General features: G+C 39.9%; 1 protein-coding gene across 1 annotated transcript; it reads right to left on the bottom strand.

Moving 5' to 3' along the window:
* Positions 1 to 137: 137 nt before the first annotated feature.
* Positions 138 to 19,101, bottom strand: trappc11 (trafficking protein particle complex subunit 11; the record flags this gene model as incomplete). Its single annotated transcript, XM_071545382.1, has 22 exons — positions 18,843 to 19,101; positions 16,322 to 16,550; positions 15,288 to 15,457; positions 11,812 to 11,882; positions 11,283 to 11,397; positions 10,379 to 10,478; positions 9,676 to 9,749; positions 9,017 to 9,113; positions 8,714 to 8,847; positions 8,430 to 8,571; positions 7,025 to 7,118; positions 5,983 to 6,062; positions 5,783 to 5,861; positions 5,536 to 5,590; positions 4,803 to 4,948; positions 3,674 to 3,735; positions 3,081 to 3,213; positions 2,777 to 2,907; positions 1,750 to 1,875; positions 1,468 to 1,661; positions 384 to 532; positions 138 to 259 (listed from the first exon to the last, which is right to left on the bottom strand). Coding segments are annotated over exons 2-22 (2,481 nt in total), but the record flags the coding sequence as incomplete, so codon positions are not given.
* Between the last annotated feature and the right edge of the window lie 1,872 nt (positions 19,102 to 20,973).

The following is a 20,973-nucleotide window of genomic DNA, read 5'->3' as shown; positions in this document are numbered from 1 at the left end:
AATTGTGGTTAAAGAGACTCACAACAGCCAATGTGTGTCCATGAGCGAACCTTACTCATAGTAAATTGATCTGGACAAAGGGGTCAGGGAAATGCCTAAATTTTAGTGTGTGTGTGTGTGTGTGTGTGTGTGTGTACCTTTTCGCCTGGGTTTAGATCTCCAAGAGGTATGTCAGGGAGCAGTGCGGGGTCAGTGTCGTCACACACTTTGGAGCTGCTGAGCGTCACGTGGGTGGTCTGGCTTAGGTTGGCATCCTGGCCTGGAGACACCAGTCAAGACAACCATACACAGAATGTTATACCAAGACAGTACAGGTTTTCCTTGCCATTACACTCCAGAAGGTGTCCTCTCTGCTCTGCTCTGCTGTAGCTCTATCTGTGTACCTGGTTTGAGGCCGGCTGTCAGTTTAACATCCCTGGCCACGGCCTCCTCCTGTGATTGGACGGTGAGGTTGATGCAGTACATTTCGTTGTTGAGCGCGGGAGGCTGGTGGCTCAGCTGAACAGAGATCTTTGGGACTCTGGAGATGATCCTGACCAACAGACAGACAGGAACAAACACAACCAACATTTCACATTTCTCTGAATTTAGTGCAATGTGGCAAATGGAGCATGTAGCAACTGATAATGTAATAACTGCGGGATAATGTAAAAAAAAACCCATAATAAATGGAAAATGTTGAAAAATCTCCCTGAAATGGGCCAGTGTAAAAAACAACCACCACCAAATAACATAAAATTATTGCATTTATCAAGGATTATCACTTAATAAGAGGTGTAACATACAGATTTTTTTACCTGATCATGTAATAACAATGACTTATAATGTGTTATATATCATATATATTAAAATATACAGTACTGTGCAAAAGTCTTAGGCACCCTAGATTTTTTATATAAATTTCTTAGAAGTCTTATTTGTTTATTTGTTTTCTGCATTTGTGTGTCAGTAGACTGTTTATTGTAAATTTTTGATATTCAGAAACTTTTCATTTTATTAGTTTTGAAAGCATCTTTGCTTTATGGATTTCTTTGACATATGCCTAAGACTTTTGCACAGTACTGTATATTATATATTTGTTATATATACAGTACTGTGCAAAAGTCTTAGGCACCCTAGATTTTTTATATAAATTTCTTAGAAGTCTTAAGATGTTTATTTGTTTTCTGCATTAGTGTGTCAGTAGACTGCTGTTTATTGTGAATTTTTGATATTCAGAAACTTTTCATTTCATTCGTTTTGAAAGCATCTTTGCTTTATGGATTTCTTTGACATATACCTAAGACTTTTGCACAGTATTGTATATATAACAAAACCATTCATTCTGCAGATTTGATCATGAGACGCGAGCATGGGGATGGAAACAAATGCAATGAACTGGAAAAGCAAATGGAGACACTTTTCCACAAGGCAACACAACCAATCATGTCATATTTTAGACATATTTTTTTTGCGTGTGTGTCTTACATGGTACTGTGCTGTATGGTCAGGCTGTCCCAGTCCACTTCCTGGCGAGCCTCGGCGCTGCGACCCCGTCGCCGTGACGACCGGCTGGCCTGCAGGGCCTCGTGGCCGGAGGCGGCGTCTCCTCCCGCTCCTCTCCAGCTCAGGAACACACAGCGGCCACTGTCACTGCCCAGCATCACCTCTATACCTGTCATCTGAACGGACACACACACACACACACAGTTAGTATCTCTCTCTCTCTCTCTGTCTGTCTCTCTCTCTCTCTCACGCACTTTACTCTACCTCTATCTTCTTGCCGACGTCTTCGGTCTTGGCCACGAAGCTGAAGCTGTAGCATCTGGTCGCTCCCGGCAACAGGCACATGCTCTCCTGGCCCGACGACTCCACCACACACCACTGGTTGTACTCCTACACACACACACACATGCAGACAAACACACACGGCCAGACATTTAGGAGAAACAAACATTTTCAAACAGAGCGTATATACTTTTCAAACAGAGAGTATATACTTTTCAAACAGAGAGTATATACTTTTCAAACAGAGAGTACATACTTTTCAAACAGAGAGTATATACTTTTCAAACAGAGAGTACATACTTTTCAAACAGAGAGTATATACTTTTCAAACAGAGAGTACATACTTTTCAAACACAATGTGAGAAATACTGAAGAAGCATAACAACAATATTCAGCAATGTCAAAGTATCACTTTGTCCTTGTACCTTGATGAATTTATGTATAAATATGTATTTGTATCTCTTAGTGGGTGCTTGGCTATAAGATTGTGGCTGGTAAGTTTGCCTATTCTGCTGGCCATTTTTGCAGGTAAGGTTAATTTCAATTCAAAAAATGTATTTTGCTTGTAAAATATCTTGGACTTGACCATCCACTCTGCTTGGTGGTAGAGAGAAAAAAGTTTATTTCCAAGTTCAATCTGTGTGTGTGTGTGTGTGTGTTAGGGCTGAACAATTAATCAAAATGTTATTGAAATCGCAATATGGCCTACTGCAATTTTCAAATCGCAGGAGGCACAATATTTGTTAAAGGTGAAATGTGTGTCAAAATACCATTTTAAATGAAATATTGTGGTGCAGAGATGTCCTGGCCTACACATCATATTCTACAGACTTAAGAAAACATCTTTGTTTGGTACAGATCCCCGCAAAAATCACCACAAACAAATTATCATTCCCTCTAATATTGCAAATCATATCGCAATTGCAATATCAGTCAAAATAATCACAATTAGATATTTTTCCAAAATCGTTAAGCCCTAGTGAGTGTGTGTGTGTGTGTGTGTGTGTACCTGGTTACTGAGGCTGACGGCCAGCTTGTTAAACCTGACAGGATGCGGGCAGTCGGCTCTGAGAAAAACCTGGAGCTGGATGGGCTGGTCCACATGGAAACTGGGAGACTGGAACCTGGCTTTACACTGGACTGGAGTCAGAGAGGGAGGGGAGAGTTTACTTTAGCTGAATCGAAAGGAAAACCGTCATATACTCTTACACTGTTCGATAACATCAATTTGTGATGTTCAGTGTCTTCTGTTGTAAATGTCATTCATTATCCTTTCAGTGAACTTGTGAGTGTGCGTCTGTGATATAACTAACTGAATGGTACGTAGTCCTGGACTTCTATGGTGAACTCGTTTGATCCGGCTAAAGCCATGCGGTCGTTCCACAGCGACCCGGCTGCACTGGAAGAACTGGGATCGCACTCCGGCTCGGCGTCAGGCGCTTCATTCTGATGATGGAAGGAAAAAAAAGAAAGAGAGAAAAAGGATGGGGAGAAGCAAGAGAGGCATTTGAAATGTTGGTACAGCAATTAATCAAATTTAAAAACTTTTAAAAACCTGCAATAAATAAGTACATCCTACAGACCTCTAGTTTTCACACTGATTATATCTACTAACTCCTCCCACATTTTACAACCAAACTTATACACAGCATCTTCAGACTGACCCCAACAAACAATTTTAGAAATATTATAAAATTTAGCCCATAGTGCATGAAAATGTTCGGACTGTAAATAAACAAGACAGTGTAAATTCTCACTTAAAAAACATGTCCAATCTTAATGAAAATAACTTAAAAATCTTTCTCGTCATTATAGATATGTCTAATTTCAGAATTTCATCTCAAAAGGAGGGGCATTTGATTCGGTGTATGTGATGTGCTGGGCCGGGTGGAGTCCATCTACTCACCATGAGGACTTTGATGAGATTCTTCTCAATCCTCGACTTTTGCTCCTCCCGCAAGGTAGAAGCTAGGGGGGGAAGAGAAGAAGACTACATCATAACCTTTTACACTCCTATATTAGAGCATCTTGTATTGGTGTGTGTGTGTTTATGTGTGTGTGCACTAGGGGTTCAAACCAATATGCTTTGTAAAACCTTGGGTGGGCTGCCTAAATATAAGCTTGAGCCGCCTGAAGAAACTGTTTAAAAGTGAATTTAAATCTTCTTGACAATTACATTTAAATAAAAGCCTATTTAAGTCTTCCACCCACAGACGGAGCTTGTTATTCTATCAGTAGTGACTGGAGAGGAATCTTACATGGGTCAAGCATGAGGTTTCCTGAAAATAAATGATTCCATTATTTTTACTTTTCATATGATTTTGCTGTTCATCATAAGGATATTGAGGAAAGTCACTTGACACTGCTCCATGTGCATTCATCCCACATTTGAGTCATTTGATTTTTTTTATGTTCTAATTACCCAGCTGAAGAATGTTGCTTGTTTATTGTATGTTATAATTAGACAGCTATACATTGTCATTTAGCAGACGCTTTTGTCTAAAGCGACTTACAATAAGTGGGTTTATAGTAAGCTATAAATGACATCTGATTCAATCTAAAAAAAAAAAAAAAATCATAACAAATTGGGCTAGTCATAACATAAGATAGGGCTGGGCGATATGGTTGAAATCAATATCATGATAATCATAAGGATTTTTATGGTTCATGTATGCAAAATCACGTTAAATAATCAAATGAATATTCATCTCATTGAACCGAATGGTAATGTTAGGTGTGATGTCAAACAAAACAGAAATATTCAAATAATATTCCTACCATACCTCATTTTAATATATTGATAATATTGAATTATCGCCCAGCCCTAGTTGAATCTGATTAAAAATGTCACATTAGCATTAATTCAGGTTAAGGTCTTCCCCCACAGACAACCAGTTTGATCAATCCCACAATAAATATGTAATTAATCAAACTGCATCCTATATCACCATATCAGAGGTGGACATCACTGCCAGGCTGATTTGAATGAAAAGGCCAATATTGACCTGGTATATGGGTCTGACCCTGGTGCTTACCTCTGCCCAGCAGTTCCATGCAATATGTGATGTAGTCTTTAACGTTGGCCATCAGGTAAGCACAGCGCAGGGCTGTGGTCAAGATGGCCGTCAGCAGACCCCACCAGCGCTCTGTGCGGTAGTCACACATCACATAATCCAACAGCCTGAAAACACACACACACACACACACACACACACACGCAAACACACAGTCAACTAGTGCAGTGATTCTCAACCTTTTTCATACCAAGGACCACAAATTCAGTCCACATTAGAGCCACGGACCCCCATTTGATGAGATTTTGTCTCTCGGACCCAAATCTGAGACTATTTTTATTGTTAGATATGATTTTCTCCAGAATTCCAAGACTATCTGTATTGTAGGTAGAGAGATAACAGAGAAACTATGATCAAAACAGTCATTCTTCTACATTCTATAACTGTGTTAACTTCTTGTAAATTAAATAATGCTGAAGTTTCCATTTTCTGGGGACACCCGGGAACCTCCTCAAGGACCCCTGGTGGTCCCCGCACCCCACGTTGAGAACCAATGAACTAGTGCGTCAAAGCTCCACAAGCCACCAGTAAACATGCAACTGCTTATTATGCTTTTATACTTGTATGTGTGTCGGGAACTTTCACTTTTCAAGCCTTGCATGCAAATCTTTCAAGGTCTTTGGACCCCAGGATCTCGTGGAAACTGTTGTCAGTCGAGTTGTCAGTTCTAGTTCCGGTCTGTGTGCTGACTTACTTAAGGGCTTTGGTGTAGTCTTTAGCATGGTAGTACTCCTCTCCCATCTGCACCACTGGACAAGAGAGAGAGACAGAGAGAAATACTTATCTATAAGAAAAGAGTGACAAGGCTAAACAAAGCTTGAGTCAGCTGGCCAGAGGTAAGACCAAGAGATTTAAAATGCTTTTTCAAGTGCAACAGCAGTTAGAAGCAAAAGGTCCATAACAGTTGATTGGGAAATAATCAAAAAAGCTGTGGTACTCACTGAGGTGGCTCTTCATACGAGGACACTTGTACTTCTTAAACTGGGCGACAGCATTACTGAGGAGGGCTATGATCAACTCCTGCATGGAGGAGAGACAGAAAGAGAAGATTGTTGTAATACAGCAGTACAACAGAACCTAGCAAGAGGAAGTGTTTCTAATGATTTTTGATGATTTTTTGCTGTATTGTGTGTGTACTAACAGAATGTGGTACGTCTCTCTCTTTAATCTGCAGGGCCAGTATTCCTGTCTTCTCCTTCTCGGGGTCTGGAGGATCAATACCTGGAGATACAAACAACACAGAAGTCAATGCATTAGCCATATATTTCTATACCCAGTTTAGAGACACTACGTCATTAATGGACAGAGGTGTGGTCATATTCAGTTCATTCAATTTAGCTGAACGTCAAATCATATTCCCCATGTTTCCCTGCTTGTGAAAAGAATGGGTAGCGGAGAAAACATAACTTACTGTGTTGTAATTCCATTGGAAATGAATGCAAATTAATGAATTATCTTTCACTAAGTGAACGTTATAGTGTTGCTGTTTGTGTGTTGAGGACTTTCCCATCAGTGTCGCGTGTCTCCAGTTTTCACCATTTCACCAAGTGACTCACTTTCATTGTGTATTGTATAGCAGTGATTCTCAACCTTTTTCATATCAAAGACCCCTAATTTGATGAGATTTTGTCTCTCGCACGAAAATCTGAGAATATTTTTATTATTAGATATGATTTTGTCCAGAATTCCATGACTATCTGTATTGTAGGTAGAGAGATAACAGTGAAACTATGATCAAAACAGTCATTCTTCTGCATTCTCTAATTGTAAGTGTCTTGTAAGTAAAATAATGCTGAAGTTTAACAATTCATCAATTTGCTGGGGACCCCCTGGAACCCCCGCAAGGACCCCTGGTGGTCCCCGGACCTCACGTTGAGAACCACTGGCCTATAGAAATGATATCTTTCACCATAGATGATAGATGCTACTGTATGTAGCTTTATCTACTACCACTTTATACTGGCCTGTATTAACTAGAACTAGGAAATCTAGTCTGAGAACTAACTGAAATAAATTGAGACTCCAATCATGTGTGAGAACAACATTAATATTAAAGTAATAAAAAAACAGAAAACCACGCCACCAACAAACAAGTTCATTTCCAGTGCTTATGATTTATCATTGTTACAAAGATTATTTTGATGGCCCTCTGTGTGTGTTTGTGTGTGTGTGTGTGTATCTACTCTGGTGTCCTTGTCTCCATGATCGCTGGCCATAGAAGTCCAGTCCTCCAGTGGGCGTGTCCAACGGGTCGGGGGTGGGGTAACTCGCTCCAGCCTGGAACAGCCAACCAATCAACAGAAAGTATTAACTTAGTCTGCTCTATTAACAACCAAAACAGCCTTACACTGCATTCAGCTGATATGACAAAGTCAGCAGATACAAGCTTCCTACTATGAAATATCCTTCCCTGTGCTATCAGGTTTGTCTTTCTGCTACTGAGTTTTTGATCGTGCTAGCATCAGTACTACCAACCAAAAGAGTAAACGCACTGAGCAGCAGTAGTAGCAACATTAGCAGTATTAGTAGTAAGAGCTGGGTAATAAAACAATCTTGATTACGGCTGAAACGATTAGTCGACCTAATCGACTAAATCGATTACGCAAATTCATCAACATATCTTTACATTTTCAGGCTGTATCAGGGCTATATACAGTCAATGATGCAATGTGCAAAGATGGCTAATGGATGAATAACTGAAGATAACTGAAGATAACTGAAGATGGCTGAAAATACAACCGGACCTGTGTGACATTCACAAAAGAAACTTACTGTGAGGCAGTGAGTTTCAAAACAAAGTCCGGGAATTTTTCAGCTAAGTAGGAGCAGTAATAGTAGTAGTAGTCGCAGAAGTATAAGAAGTAGTAGTAGTAGTAGTAGTAGTAGTAGTTGTAGCAGTATAAGAAGTTGTAGTAGTAGTCGTAGTAGTAACAGTATTAGAAGTAGTAGTAGTAGTAGTAGTAGTAGTAGTAGTAGTTGCAGCAGTATAAGAAGTAGTAGTAGTAGCAGTTGTAGCAGTATAAGAAGTAGTACTCGTAGTAGTAGTCGCAGAAGTATAAGAAGTAGTAGTAGTAGTAGTAGTAGTGGCAGAAGTATAAGAAGTAGTAGTAGTAGTAGTGGCAGAAGTATAAGAAGTAGTTGTAGTAGTAGTAGTAGTCGCAGAAGTATAAGAAGTTGTAGTAGTAGTCGTAGTAGTAGTTGCAGCAGTATAAGAAGTAGTAGTAGTAGCAGTTGTAGCAGTATAAGAAGTAGTACTCGTAGTAGTAGTCGCAGAAGTATAAGAAGTAGTAGTAGTAGTAGTAGTAGTGGCAGAAGTATAAGAAGTAGTAGTAGTAGTAGTGGCAGAAGTATAAGAAGTAGTAGTAGTAGTAGTAGTAGTTGTAGCAGTATAAGAAGTTGTAGTAGTAGTCGTAGTAGTAACAGTATTAGAAGTAGTAGTAGTAGTAGTAGTAGTAGTAGTAGTAGTTGTAGCAGTATAAGAAGTTGTTGTACTAGTCGTAGTAGTAGTAGTAGTAGTAGTAGTAGTAGTAGTAGTAGTAGTAGTCATAGCAGTATAAGAAGTAGTAGTAGTAGTAGTAGTAGTATTACCTGACAGAGCTGCTGTGCCTGTAGCTTCCTGTCCTGGCTGTAGCAGGCAGCCTGTTGGTAGTAGAAGCCAGGGTTCTGGGTCTGGATGGCTGTCAGACCTAACTTGATAGCTTCATCAAACAGCTCACCAAACGACTGGAACCTAGAAAGAAAGAAAGAAAGACGCACATCAGTCATCTTCACAGACAAAACAGGTGTCGAGTTTGACACTAGCACTACGCTAACTTTCACCTGATGTGTGTGATATCATCTGGGTCCGCATACAATGTGTGTGTGTGCCTTACTGTTTAGACATCCACGCTGTGTGCTCGAAGGCCAGTTCAGCACTGCCGATCTTCTTCTTGCACAGGTCAATGTGCTTCCTGAACTGGGCGATGGCGTCTAGAGGAGTGTTGTGCTGGAAACACAGGCGACAGATCTACACAGACGGAGAGAGAGAGAGAGGGAGGAGAGAGAGATGGAGGGAGGAAGAGTGGAGGGAGTTGTCAATAAAACCTAAGGCAAAAAAAAGGCCTTAACAACTTTTTACAGTGTTTTTACTGATAGCATATTATCTTTTTTTTTCTTTTTTTTTCTTTGAAATGTACCTTATAGTTGATGAATCCAGCCATGGTTTTGATCTCCAACATGTTGGTCTCGTGGGCTCTCAGCTCATGGACAAGACTGTATGCTGTTCTGTAATACCTACACACACACGCACACACACGCACACACACACACAATCAGGGCTTGTAAGTGTCTAGTCTACCATCGACTTTGACAATGGTAACCAACCATCATTTTTAGGTTTTTCTACAAAAAAACAAAACAAAAAACCCCCCAAATTCAATTCAATTTCAACAGTTCAAAAGTGGTTTTGATCATTCTGAAATATCTGTCTACCACAACTTCCACAAATGTTGTATGATAAGTCTCTCCCATATACAGTATAAGGTCCCATCATGGCTGTATGAACTTTAGTAGGTGTACTACATTATTGCCAAGTGCATTTCTTTGTTTTCATTTTCCGACAGTGTGAAATATGGCCAACATCAGCTGACATGAATAAGCAATTAACAACTTCCGCATTATCAATCAATTCTTCAAAGGCTTTCTGTTTTTCTGGTGGATTTATTTTCTTTCAGGGAGCATGTTTATTCACTTTATTCATGTTTCATATGGGACAAAAAAAAGTGTCTTGTATGTCATCACAATACGCAACGAGGTGGCCTTTGTGTCCATTCTGGATTGATGGGTGCAGACTTACTTGAGAGCGTTCTGGGTGTCCTGTTTCAGTTCACTGAAGAAGGCGATTTTAAACTGGTGTCTGACAAACAACAGCTGCAAACAGCAGGAGACGGAGAGGATGAAGATGAAGATGAAGAAAGGAAGAGGAGAGAGGGAACACAGGAAGAGGAGAGGAGATGTAATCAGATTTCTCTCAAGTTACATCCTAACATCAAAATAGAATACACCATCAGAATACACATGACACCTAGAAAAACATAGTTATGCTAATGTGATTTACACTGTTGATCTGGAGGATCAGGAGGAAGAAGAGAATACAACTTCATTCTTGAGTGTTCCCAATATAATTTCCCTTTTAATTTTTTTGTTTAAGTGGTGACTGGGGTTCATTTTGGTTTGGATTCTCCACCCATCCCAGTTTTGATTCCAGAACTGGTTCCCATGCTAGTTGCACCACTAAATTCCAACACTTAAACATTAAATTAGATGAAACTATAATGGTCCCTGTGGGGAAATTGGGTCATTGAAGCTGCAGAGAATACAATGATATATATATCAAATGAATATGAAGATACGTCTTTGTTGACAGATTTACAGGTTTGAAACTGATATGCAAGTGCAATTATGATAAAAGCACTCCTAAACATTCATCTAATACATATTTGGCTTAAGCTTAACACAGACACTTAAGTGAATGTGTGTGTGTGTGTGTGTGTTCCTACCTGGTGTGTGGTCTTGTTGAGGAACTCTTTGTGTGATTTGACTCGGCGGATCTCGGTGTAGTAGTATGTCTGAGCATGTTCATAGAAGGCATTTTCTAACCTAGAATATCAATAGGCAGGATAAAGTTACATGAAGTTAGAGACTTTGGGATAGTCAGCTGTAGCCTGTTGCAGCAGCTCAACATGCATTTGATTATAAGTTAGGGTGTAAAACTGACACCATCTTTACGTTGAAACAATAGTTTGACACTAAAGCTGTGTCTTTGTTTAGGTGCATCATGGAGACTGAAGATATACTGTTGTATATTAACTAGTAGAGTGTAAAGGGACCACTAACAAACACAGAGACAGTGAACTTTCCACCTTCTGTGGCCAAAAACGTGTGTCAAAACTAGATGCAACTAATACAGACAACAATAGTGACATGAAGTGGTTTAACTGTTAATTTCAACAGACTAAAAGCTATGTAGTTAGGTTTAATGCTATTCCCGCTGTCACCAAGAGGGTTGAAAAACTTTATTTTTTTTTATTAAAAGCTGGTTAAAATTGCAGTTTAGTTCTTCATCAGTTCAGTGATCTAATTTCACATTGCTTTTACAAAAGACTTAATACCTAGTAGGGGCTCAGTGTAAGTTTTAAGTTGTAACATACAATATGTCGACATTAGAACTATTTCAGTTGGTGCAATTTTAGTAATCTATTGTGTAAAGTCAGACTTCAGTAGTGAATGGTACAAAAAGATCAAAGAAGAAAATCCTGTTAGACAGACACCACCGGTGGTCAATATGCAAAGTGACAAAAGGAGGCTTGCCTGACAGGTCACAGCGTTAGCATTAGGGCTGGGTGAAGTTAGGACTATGGGCTGCTAGGGTTAGACTAGTTAAGGTGAGTGAAGTGCTGCTACCTGATAATGTAGCCCACTAGGTGGTCAGTGTGCGGCAGAACGAAGAGACTCTTTCCAGACAGATCACAGGCATTACAAAGAGCTGCTGCTCTCTCCGACGCCACCAAGTCCTCTCCTGCACAAACAACAAGGTTAATGATGATTTGGCTTGGTAACAAGGCCCACAGTCATACACAAATTTGCTCAGGTTGCACTATGGATGCCATGTTGCTGCCATTTTTCCAGAACTAGTGTTGGCAGTAAATGTCACATCTATATAATGCAGGAAAAAAGCAATGCCAGGACAGGAAATCAACTACAGTGTCCCAAAATTAACCAGCTACTTTGATTATTTTACCAGCTGACAAAGTTTTTAGATTCAAATGGGCCCTCCAAATGACAACTGGTAGAAACTATAAGTATATAGGTACAAAGTGAAACCAAAGTGGGAGGGATTGTATTCCTTTGGACTACAAGCTAACTGTCCCCATCTGATAAGGACTAGTGCCCAGAGTTTAGAGGTCCCAGATATGATATGTTAGGTCTTTACCTGGAGGTAGAGGGGTTTTCTTCTGGATTAAAACCACAGCCACCTTGGTGTTCCTGCCCTGAAGACTGGTCCTATAAACATACAGACACACAATACAGATGACATTAGTTAAAATTCAAAATACTCATGGAACGCTGTGCTTTACGGCAGACAAGCAACTCTGATTCAGTTGACTGCAATTGTGAATTTAAAGGGTGAGCATGAAGTTTCAACGAGAACAACTTAACAGAGTGGCATAATAGCACTGCATAAAACACCTAAAAATCCACTTAATTGCATGAAAAATGTGCACTAAAGCTATTCTGGCTTGGTATTCTGGCAGCTTGTGGCGGTCCAACACCCTACCTGTTGGTGCTTTTATTTTACAGTTACCTGTGTAGACAGCAGCCTAGCATAAACCGAGTTTATATCTCCTAACCATATCCTGCAGAGAGCTTAATGAAGGTGTCCTCTACCATACCTGCTAGTCTTTCAGATGTGTCTAAAACACAAAAAACAGCTATTGGCGATGTACCTTGCATTTCTAGGGCCATTTTGTTGTTTGGTGGTGTATTTTTCTTATTCCTGCAGATAACTGGCCAAACACAGATGACGTGACATCACGTCAACATATTACCAGATATTTCCACAACTACAATGGCATTTGATAGCAGAATTTTTGTTCAGCTTTCATGTTTTAGATAGCAGAAAGGTGTCAGTCCCTCAGAATCAAAGGGCTTCTTTCTAGACTCACCATTTTGCACCAAGATTCAACAATCATACAGGGAGAAATCCATTGTAAAAGAGGTAGAGAGACCAATTTCTCTGCAATCATTGACACACCCCAATGTTTACCAACTAGTTGGCAAGCTATATTTACCGTATTTCCTCTAATATTGGCCTGGGCCTTTATTTACCTCAACTGCAGAGGGTACCAGGCCTTTATTGGAAGCAGGCTTATATTAGAGACAGGCCTTTATTTCTAATTCCCTCTGTTTGATAAGTATATTTGCTCATATTTTAGTACGAAGCCTCCTTGTTTTCTGATCTGCTTCTGTTGGGGTTCGTTAGGTAGCCGTTTTTTTGTTACTGCAACGCATTACCGATAATTACGGTAATCGACGACGGCACGCACCAGAGACTTCCGCCGGCCGAGCCGCCTTGTGGCATACTGCCATCTTGTGGCGCTTGTACGTTACTACAAACTACAGTTACATTATATAACAGGCACCAGGAGTTTACCGGTATCCACCGTTGTTTTTTCCTTTGTTTTTTTCCCCGGCCTGTATTTGTTCGTGTCGATCATGGCCCCGGCCATTATCGGAGACCCGGCTTTTAATTGACTACCGGCCACTATTAGAGGAAATATGGTATATGCCCACATTTCACTGAACCAGCAAGTTCACACAACCTTCTCTGGGAAATATAGGAAAGTCACTAACTGAAGGAGAAGTAGATGAGGCAGCGGAGGGAACGTGGGTACACCAAAAAAGTAAATTAACATTTCCTCACAAAATAACTCCTGGAATGCACTGAACATTACAAATCAGGCTTTACCATCTAAAAACAGCTCTTGTCCAAGGAAAACGTGCTGATTTATGTTTTTCAAGAAATTTAAAGAATAAAGCCCTTAAATGTGCAATAAACTAAAACTTGGCTTGTACAGCAAAACGTTTTGGGGAGAGCATACCAAATACCAGTTATACCAATGATGGATGGATTTTCTGTAACACTGGATTTCATGGACTTTGTCTTGCAGACTGGTGGATTTATTAACAGAGAAACCTGACGGACAACATGTTTTCTTTTACCCAGGAGGAGCTGACCCATCCAAAGATACCAAGTTATTCACCATGCCATTTCCCCTGCTCACTTACTGAGTGACCTCTTTTGTTGACCTTAAACTTTCCCTGCAGCTTGCTCATCCCATTCACTTGGCTGAATTTACCCTTCACAGGGCTGGGCATCCCGCAGTATGCATGGGGATCTTATTTCCCGATTCTGAGCTGTTGGGAGTAGAAGAAAATAGGCCTCATTGGGAAAAGCTTTGATCAGTCATTCTGACGCAAGACAGTCTCAAATTTTCTGTCTAGGGACAAGTTTTAGGCCTTGGTTCATTCTAGACAGAACATCAGGAATAACATGAATTCCCCTTTAGGTGTTGAGTTTAGGTGTTCATTTTCATCCCTGGATTTTGGACTTTTTGAGCTGATGCGGTTTTAATGTCTTGATTATATACAGTCTTTGGTCTTTACGTGTTCTCAAACTTTGTCCCTGCTGGCCACCGTACACTCTCTCTGTCCGGAAGCTGATCAAATCAAACCAAAACAATGACAGCTTTTGTGCTCATTAAGTCTAATTTTTAACTTACGGTACACAATGTTTGACCACTTTAACATTTGTTGTACTGCCAACAAATATTACATAACTGGTGCTGAGTGAAAAGTGGATTTAATTTTATATTCTTTACTAGTGTGCTGGTCAACGAATTTGTCAATATTTATCATATTACCACAGCAAGTACATGGCCTACATGGGAAGTTTTCTATAGTGAATGTTGTGGGCATGTGTATTAGGGTTCGACCACTATGGGTTTTTGAAGGATGATGCATATGTTTTCGTACTGAAGAAGCCGATGGCTGATCATTAAAATCTTTATGACCAAGACTCACAAGTAGTATTTCCCCCAGTATTTTATTCGAGTCAGGGTGGAAAAGCTTCGGAAACAGCAAGACTCTTACTCGTTTGGGTAATGATACTTACTGTGGTAATTCTGTTTCTGGCATTCTTTCATACTTCCTTTCTACCTCTGCTAAGACATGCACAATTCCACATGATTTCTGCCCTCTGTCATTGTGAACATATACCAGAGCTGAAAGAGAGCCTCACGGCAAAAAGAGCCTGCTAAAAGGTTCTTTGTGAAGGAAGTTAAAGAAATGGGATTCTGTGTTTGAATGGGGTGATTGCGCCTTGTGGAATGGTTTGTAAATCCTGTTCTTTGTGGTGTGGATTACTTCCTGTTTTGTGTTGTGCTGAGAAACTGCTTTATAACTATATGTCTAATGTTAATGTAATGAAGATGGATGCCAAGCATCCTGCCTATCTGTATGATACTACAGAAGACATTGCTGCCTTGACAATTGATATCCAATGATTCAGTCCTCCAGTACATGGGTTGTATTTTCCAGGAACCTTGGTAAAGTACTCTGCTCTGGTGAATTTGCTATACTAGTGTGTACTAACTAGTATAAAAGGGGGCCTGTTGAGGGAGAACTGCAACTATAATACATCTAAACAGTATCATAAAGAAAGCTCAAAGAGTTATAAAACGACAAAATGTGACAAAAATGTGAACAAAATCCGCTTTCTGAATTGAGTGAATTCAGAAAGCAAACAGAACCTAGCCCTGACCCACTGGCGGAGCCACACACACACACACACACACACACACACACACACACACACACACACACACACAAACACACACACACTCCTACCTGACAATCTCCACTTTAGTGGCGCATTCAGACTGCTTTTCTTTCCACTGTGGGTCGTCCCAGTCCAGTTCGTAGAACAGGACCACCAGAGCTGGTACCAGGTTCAGGTGTTTATTCATCCAACCTGTTTTCAGGATGCCTTTAGGGATGTACCACTCATAGGAGGTTCGCTGGAGAGGGAGAGAAAAACAACAGCATAGAGACACTCACAAAAAGGTGTACTATGACATCTTTCTTCTCTTTGTATTTTCTGTTGACTGACTATTACTCTAAAGAGAAGTTTACTTGGTCCTCTATCTGCTACGTTTTCAGTTTCGTTTAATTTTACTGTCTCTCCACAACACTAATTTGCATAATAACTTGTCCGACCATATCTACTTGTCCCGGACAAGCCGACAAGTGTTAATGTCTAGCCCAGCATTGTCTGCTAGTATTTTCTTTTTTGCATTTGTTGCACCCTATAATGGTTGACTGGTTGACCGCAAAATAAAATAAAAAAGTCTTAGGGGGGAAAACTGTCTTTCAGCAAACTCAATATGGTGGAAATCCTATGTGATATACATTGATGGTCCTGGAGGCAAATTTGTAGAGGAAGGACAGTTGGGTATGTTCATCGAATTTCATGTCATTCTAACTTATAGGGTGGGAGGTCTGGTTATTAATATTTTTGGCCCCAATTATGAAATCCAGGGGAGGACTATTGATTTCTTTCCTTCTATTCATTCGCTCCTCCACCAACCATTCATTACACAAAATATCTCAGACACCGCTTATTGACTTTTAGTCAATAAAACTTGAGGAAATTATGTATCTCACCAAGGTGACATATTTGATTTTGATTGGACCAGAGAGAAACTGTCATTTGTGGGGGACGACATGTTTACTGTTACCTTGTTAATTTTGACCTGTAGTTCCAGTGCCCCCCTGGAACCTATCAGTGTGATTTCGAAAATGTTTATTTAATTTTCAAATTATATCAGTTGGGAGAGGGTGATGTGAGGTACTTCTTGAGGATCTCGCCGTCTATAGCTCACCTTGGTGCGACATTTGGGGTACTCGTGGTCTCCTGGGAGGACTTTGAAAGAGATGGGGACTCTGTCGGCACGGCGGTTGGCGCAGAAGGCGTCCCAGATGGCTCGGTGCACGGCGTTGTACACCACATCCAGCCCGGTTAAAGCTACAAAGGCCATGGGCCGACAACATAACTCTGGAGGGAGTTCCCACTGGGAACCTGCCATCATGATTGTTCAACACTGGATGTACCTAAAAAAAAGATAGAGCATTATCATCATCAAGATCAGCAACAGAGCAGCTTAAGATCAATAAAGGAAAACACCCTCAGATACTCTTACACTGTTAGTTATGATGAATTTGTCATAGTCAATGTACTCCAGGAGTAGTCGTGGCGAATGTTTACATACTCTTTTCAAAAATTTCAAAATCAAGCTCAAATTTGAGTGGGCAGCAATTTGCTAAATCAAAAATACTATATTGAAATATGTGAAATATATTCAAAATCCCCCCAAAAAATAGATATGATGGTGTTAGAGACAAATTGTGACATAATGTTGATTGAAGTTATGTAAATGACATCAACCGCAGCTGATTCCCATTTCAGATGGAGACCTACCCAACTGTAAACTACATCAATTTTACTGTAATTTTTACTTATTAAATACCCATTTTGTGTATTTTGTAATCACTGTATGCCGAAAAACCCTCACAAGCTAAAACACGCTGAAGCCTTCTTTACTTCAGCATTTCTATGACTCATTCCTGTAGCATATCCTGTACATATACTATAGCAGTGATTCTCAACCTTTTTCATATCAAGGACCCCTAATTTAGACATTAGAGCCACGGACCAGCATTTGATGAGATTTTGTCTCTCGGACCCAAATCTGAGAATATTTTTATTGCTAGATATGTTTTTGTTCAGAATTCCATGACTGTATTGTAGGTAGAGAGATAACAGAGAAACTATGATCAAAACAGTCATTCTTCTACATTCTGTAATTGTGTTAACCTCTGGAAAATTAAATAATGCTGAAGTTTAACAATTCATCAATTTTCTGGGGACCCCCTGAAAGCCCCTCAAGGACCCCTGGTGGTCCCCGGACCCCACGTTAAGAACCACTGTACTATAGCACATTCTATAAATAGGTGCCATTCTGTTTTGTAATAAGGTTTCTAAAAAAAAAAAAAAGAATACATAATCTAAACATTTCTTATACTGTCAACCAAAGTACAAAATACTGCATATACTGTAAGGCTACCTGTTGTTAGTGTTTTAGGTCAATGTGTTATGACTGGCTAAGTGTTCTTGTTGGGAGAAAACTAGTGCTGGTGTTGGGTAAAATGATTCGATTTTGAGACATGCATGCAGTGTTTTGGTGCATTTTGGACATGACATTAGTTTTTTCTGAATGCTTAAACACTAACAGTGATTCTTGAAGCACTATCTCTGAAACCATTAACACTTGTAGCCAATGCATTTACCAAGTGTGCCAAACTGAACGCACGTTCTCTGCTTTACACTCAGTTTGTCATTTTATAACACACTTCTAGCAACACTGTACACTTATGGCCAGACCCACAAAGAAGGTGATATTTATCCTATTTTTTTCTGTTCTTTTTTTTCTAGCACAAATGTTTTTGTTTTCTTCTACTGCAATTTTGTTGTTTGAGGAGAGTTACTGTAGAACATTTTGAGAAAATACTACACATTTGGATACCTGTGTGTATGTGTGTTTACTACATGTATGACAAAACTTTACAGTATTGCAAACTGCTCTGCTCTGCACACAGAAAAAGCAAAAGCCACAAGTGTTTTTCTTTTATACTATCAGTGTGTAGTTGGTGCTTCGTGTGCTTATTCAAATGATGGTTTGTGTGAACTGTATTGACGCAAAAACACAATTTTTTAAAAGAGTTTGAAGAGTTTTGCAAGAATTGTTTGCTTTTGCAAGAGATGTATAATGTTCTGCTGGTTTGGTGTAAGGTTTTGTGGTTAGTGTGTAGAGTTTTGCAAAAATAGCCTATAGTTTCAAAGATAGTGCCTAAGCAATCAGAAAAAAACTGTAACTGTTGTGCCAAGCTGCATGTTGGTGCAGAGAGTGCCTTTATTATTCCTGGGTGGACATCTTGCAGAATCCCACATCACAAGACTTGCTAGGTTAGCTAAGTTAACGTTAGCTAACAATAGCATTTGTTTACATCTCAGGAAAACGCTAGGAGTGACAGGCAGCTACATTATTTAACGCTAGCTAGTGGTTAATTGTCGACACAAACACCTATCACATTCAAACGAAAGTCTACTGTACACACGAATAGTGGGTGACACATGTCATGACAGTTTTGCTACCTACTAGGTTATGAAGACAAAAATGACAACTAGCTAAGTTAACTACGGTTAGCGTTACTACCAAACAGGAAGTAAGCTGGCTAATGCCATTTATCCTGTCATGCTTGCTTTTATGTCCTGTTTATCAACTCGTAATAAAGAGGCATTCAGCATGTCACATATGAAGTTACTAATATAAAACAAAACCATACCGCAACTGCATCACATGAAGTCAACTGGTAAGGGTGGTAAAGCAGCTAACTAACGTTAGATAACGAATTAGCTCCAGTTCATTGGCTAGCAGTCGGGTGGGGTAACGTTGGCTAGCTAAAAAAAAATGCATGTACAGCTGTAACTCTAGGCCGAGATGAGTCGTTTTATCCCAATTCCGGATCTGGTCATCACCCGAAAACCAATCTTCGGCGTGTCAACTTCGACAAAGACAGAAAAATAGCTATTTCAGCAGCTAGAGTTGGGAGTTGGAGCAAACACAGGCTAGGAGCAGGTTTGTTTGCATTTCCGGTCGTCAGTGTCACGTTAGCAAGACAACATCCGGTGAACACTTTCAAAGTAAAACTCTTACTGACGAACGTAGGTTTAAACGTTTTTTGAGTGATGCAGATGTGGTACATCAAAATACATTTGTTGGTTTTTGTTGTTTTTTTTTGGAGGAGGGGAGTCCGATCCACATGGTATATTCGTGGCAAAGATGAAACTTTAAGGATGAAATCTGTGATCAATTAACTTTCAGATTAATTAGACAGGCACCCTATACTACACTGCATTTATTAAAAGCAAAACAAAATAAAAAATAATAATAAAAAAAAAAAAAAAAACAATCACGTTATTCGTATCCTGGGACAATGCATTTGAAATGAAAAGTGAATAATATGGGATGTTGAAGGAAGGGGGAACATTCATGTAGTGACTGAACATGACCACTAGATGACCTTATTCACATCTATACCAACCTTCAGTAATGACACATAAGCCTAAAACTCCATAACATTTCTTTTGACCTTAAACCTATGAACAAAATTGGCATTCTTATACTTTTTGGTGAGGGCAACATTTCAGTTTTGTAGTATCAAAACTGAAAAAAAAAAAAAAAAAAAAAAGGTCCCCACACTAAACATATTATAAAGTGAGATAGAGATATTGGAAATGTATTACTTAATAGAGATGGGAATTAGCTCAAATCTGATGCAAGATTTGAAAGTGTGTGATGAGTGATGGTAGCTGGGTGGGCTGGTTTGCACAAGTGCACAACATGACTGTAATTATGAATCACCTAATTTTAGAAAATATTTGTGGACATTAAACAATATTTATATGTAGATAAGACCTTAACCTTTCATTTGCTAGGCTACTGGCTAGAATATTATATCATAAATTATGCAAGAGGCAGAGAGCAAAAAGTGTGCCAACCAACCCTGGTCTTCCCTACTCTCACTGTGCTCATTTCTAGGGAGTTACAGAATGAAGAAATTAAACCATTGCTCCCCTGGGGGGCCCCTGGGAACCAACTGTGTAGAAATGTCATTTTGAGGCCAGCATTTATTTATTTATTTATTTTTTTTTTAGTATGCTGGTGTGAATGTGAAAAGAGCATGCATGGAGCTCAGCTGACTTTCCCTGGGCAAACAAAGGTTAAAAATAAAAACTTGCAGCAGTAGTAGCCTATAGAGCAGAGCGGATACCTCCCAGCTTCCCGTCGTCCGGCCCCCTTCAGCAGAAACAGCCGCATCATCATCATCATCATCATCATCATGCTCTTGGTGGAGGACACATACTAGGTTGTTGTTACTGGGAGCAGCAGCATCCCACCAGCAGCTTTACTGGACATGTTTCCCTGACTAAAGGTGAGTAGATACCTTCTGTTGTGGCTGCGGTCCATCAGCCTTAATGTGCTGATGCGGACCAATCATACTGTATTTTAGCCTATACTGTACTGTAAGAATAGCATGTTTTTGCTTATATGCGACAAGCCGATTTTCCCCTTTGGGTGATAAGAAAAGAAAAGTGTCTGTGAATCTGTCGATGGTGATGGAGATAGCGGTAGAAACCGTGTCGTTGGAGTGTTGTTGACTGGGCGGGGAGGATGCAATGCAGTGAGGCAGAGCTACAGAGAGCTGACGTGACAGACGAGGACCCGACACGCGCCGTTCTGTCTCGTGCGGCGACAAGTCACGCCAAACTTCATTCAAAAAACTAACAGTTTGCTTGTCGGCTAAGTTTCACACCCCGTAAAATAACATTCAAGACTTTTTTCTGCATTGGCAGGAGCCGCTGATAAATTCAGCATACATACGACCCGCCAAGCAGCTCTTACTTACGATAAAA

This window comes from Centroberyx affinis, unplaced genomic scaffold (assembly GCF_046629955.1).
Source record: "Centroberyx affinis isolate AG114_WGS23_722 - 3 ecotype Tasmania unplaced genomic scaffold, CSIRO-AGI_Caff_v1 ptg004897l_1, whole genome shotgun sequence".
NCBI lineage: Eukaryota > Metazoa > Chordata > Actinopteri > Beryciformes > Berycidae > Centroberyx > Centroberyx affinis.
This window is presented reverse-complemented; position numbering and strand designations above follow the sequence as displayed.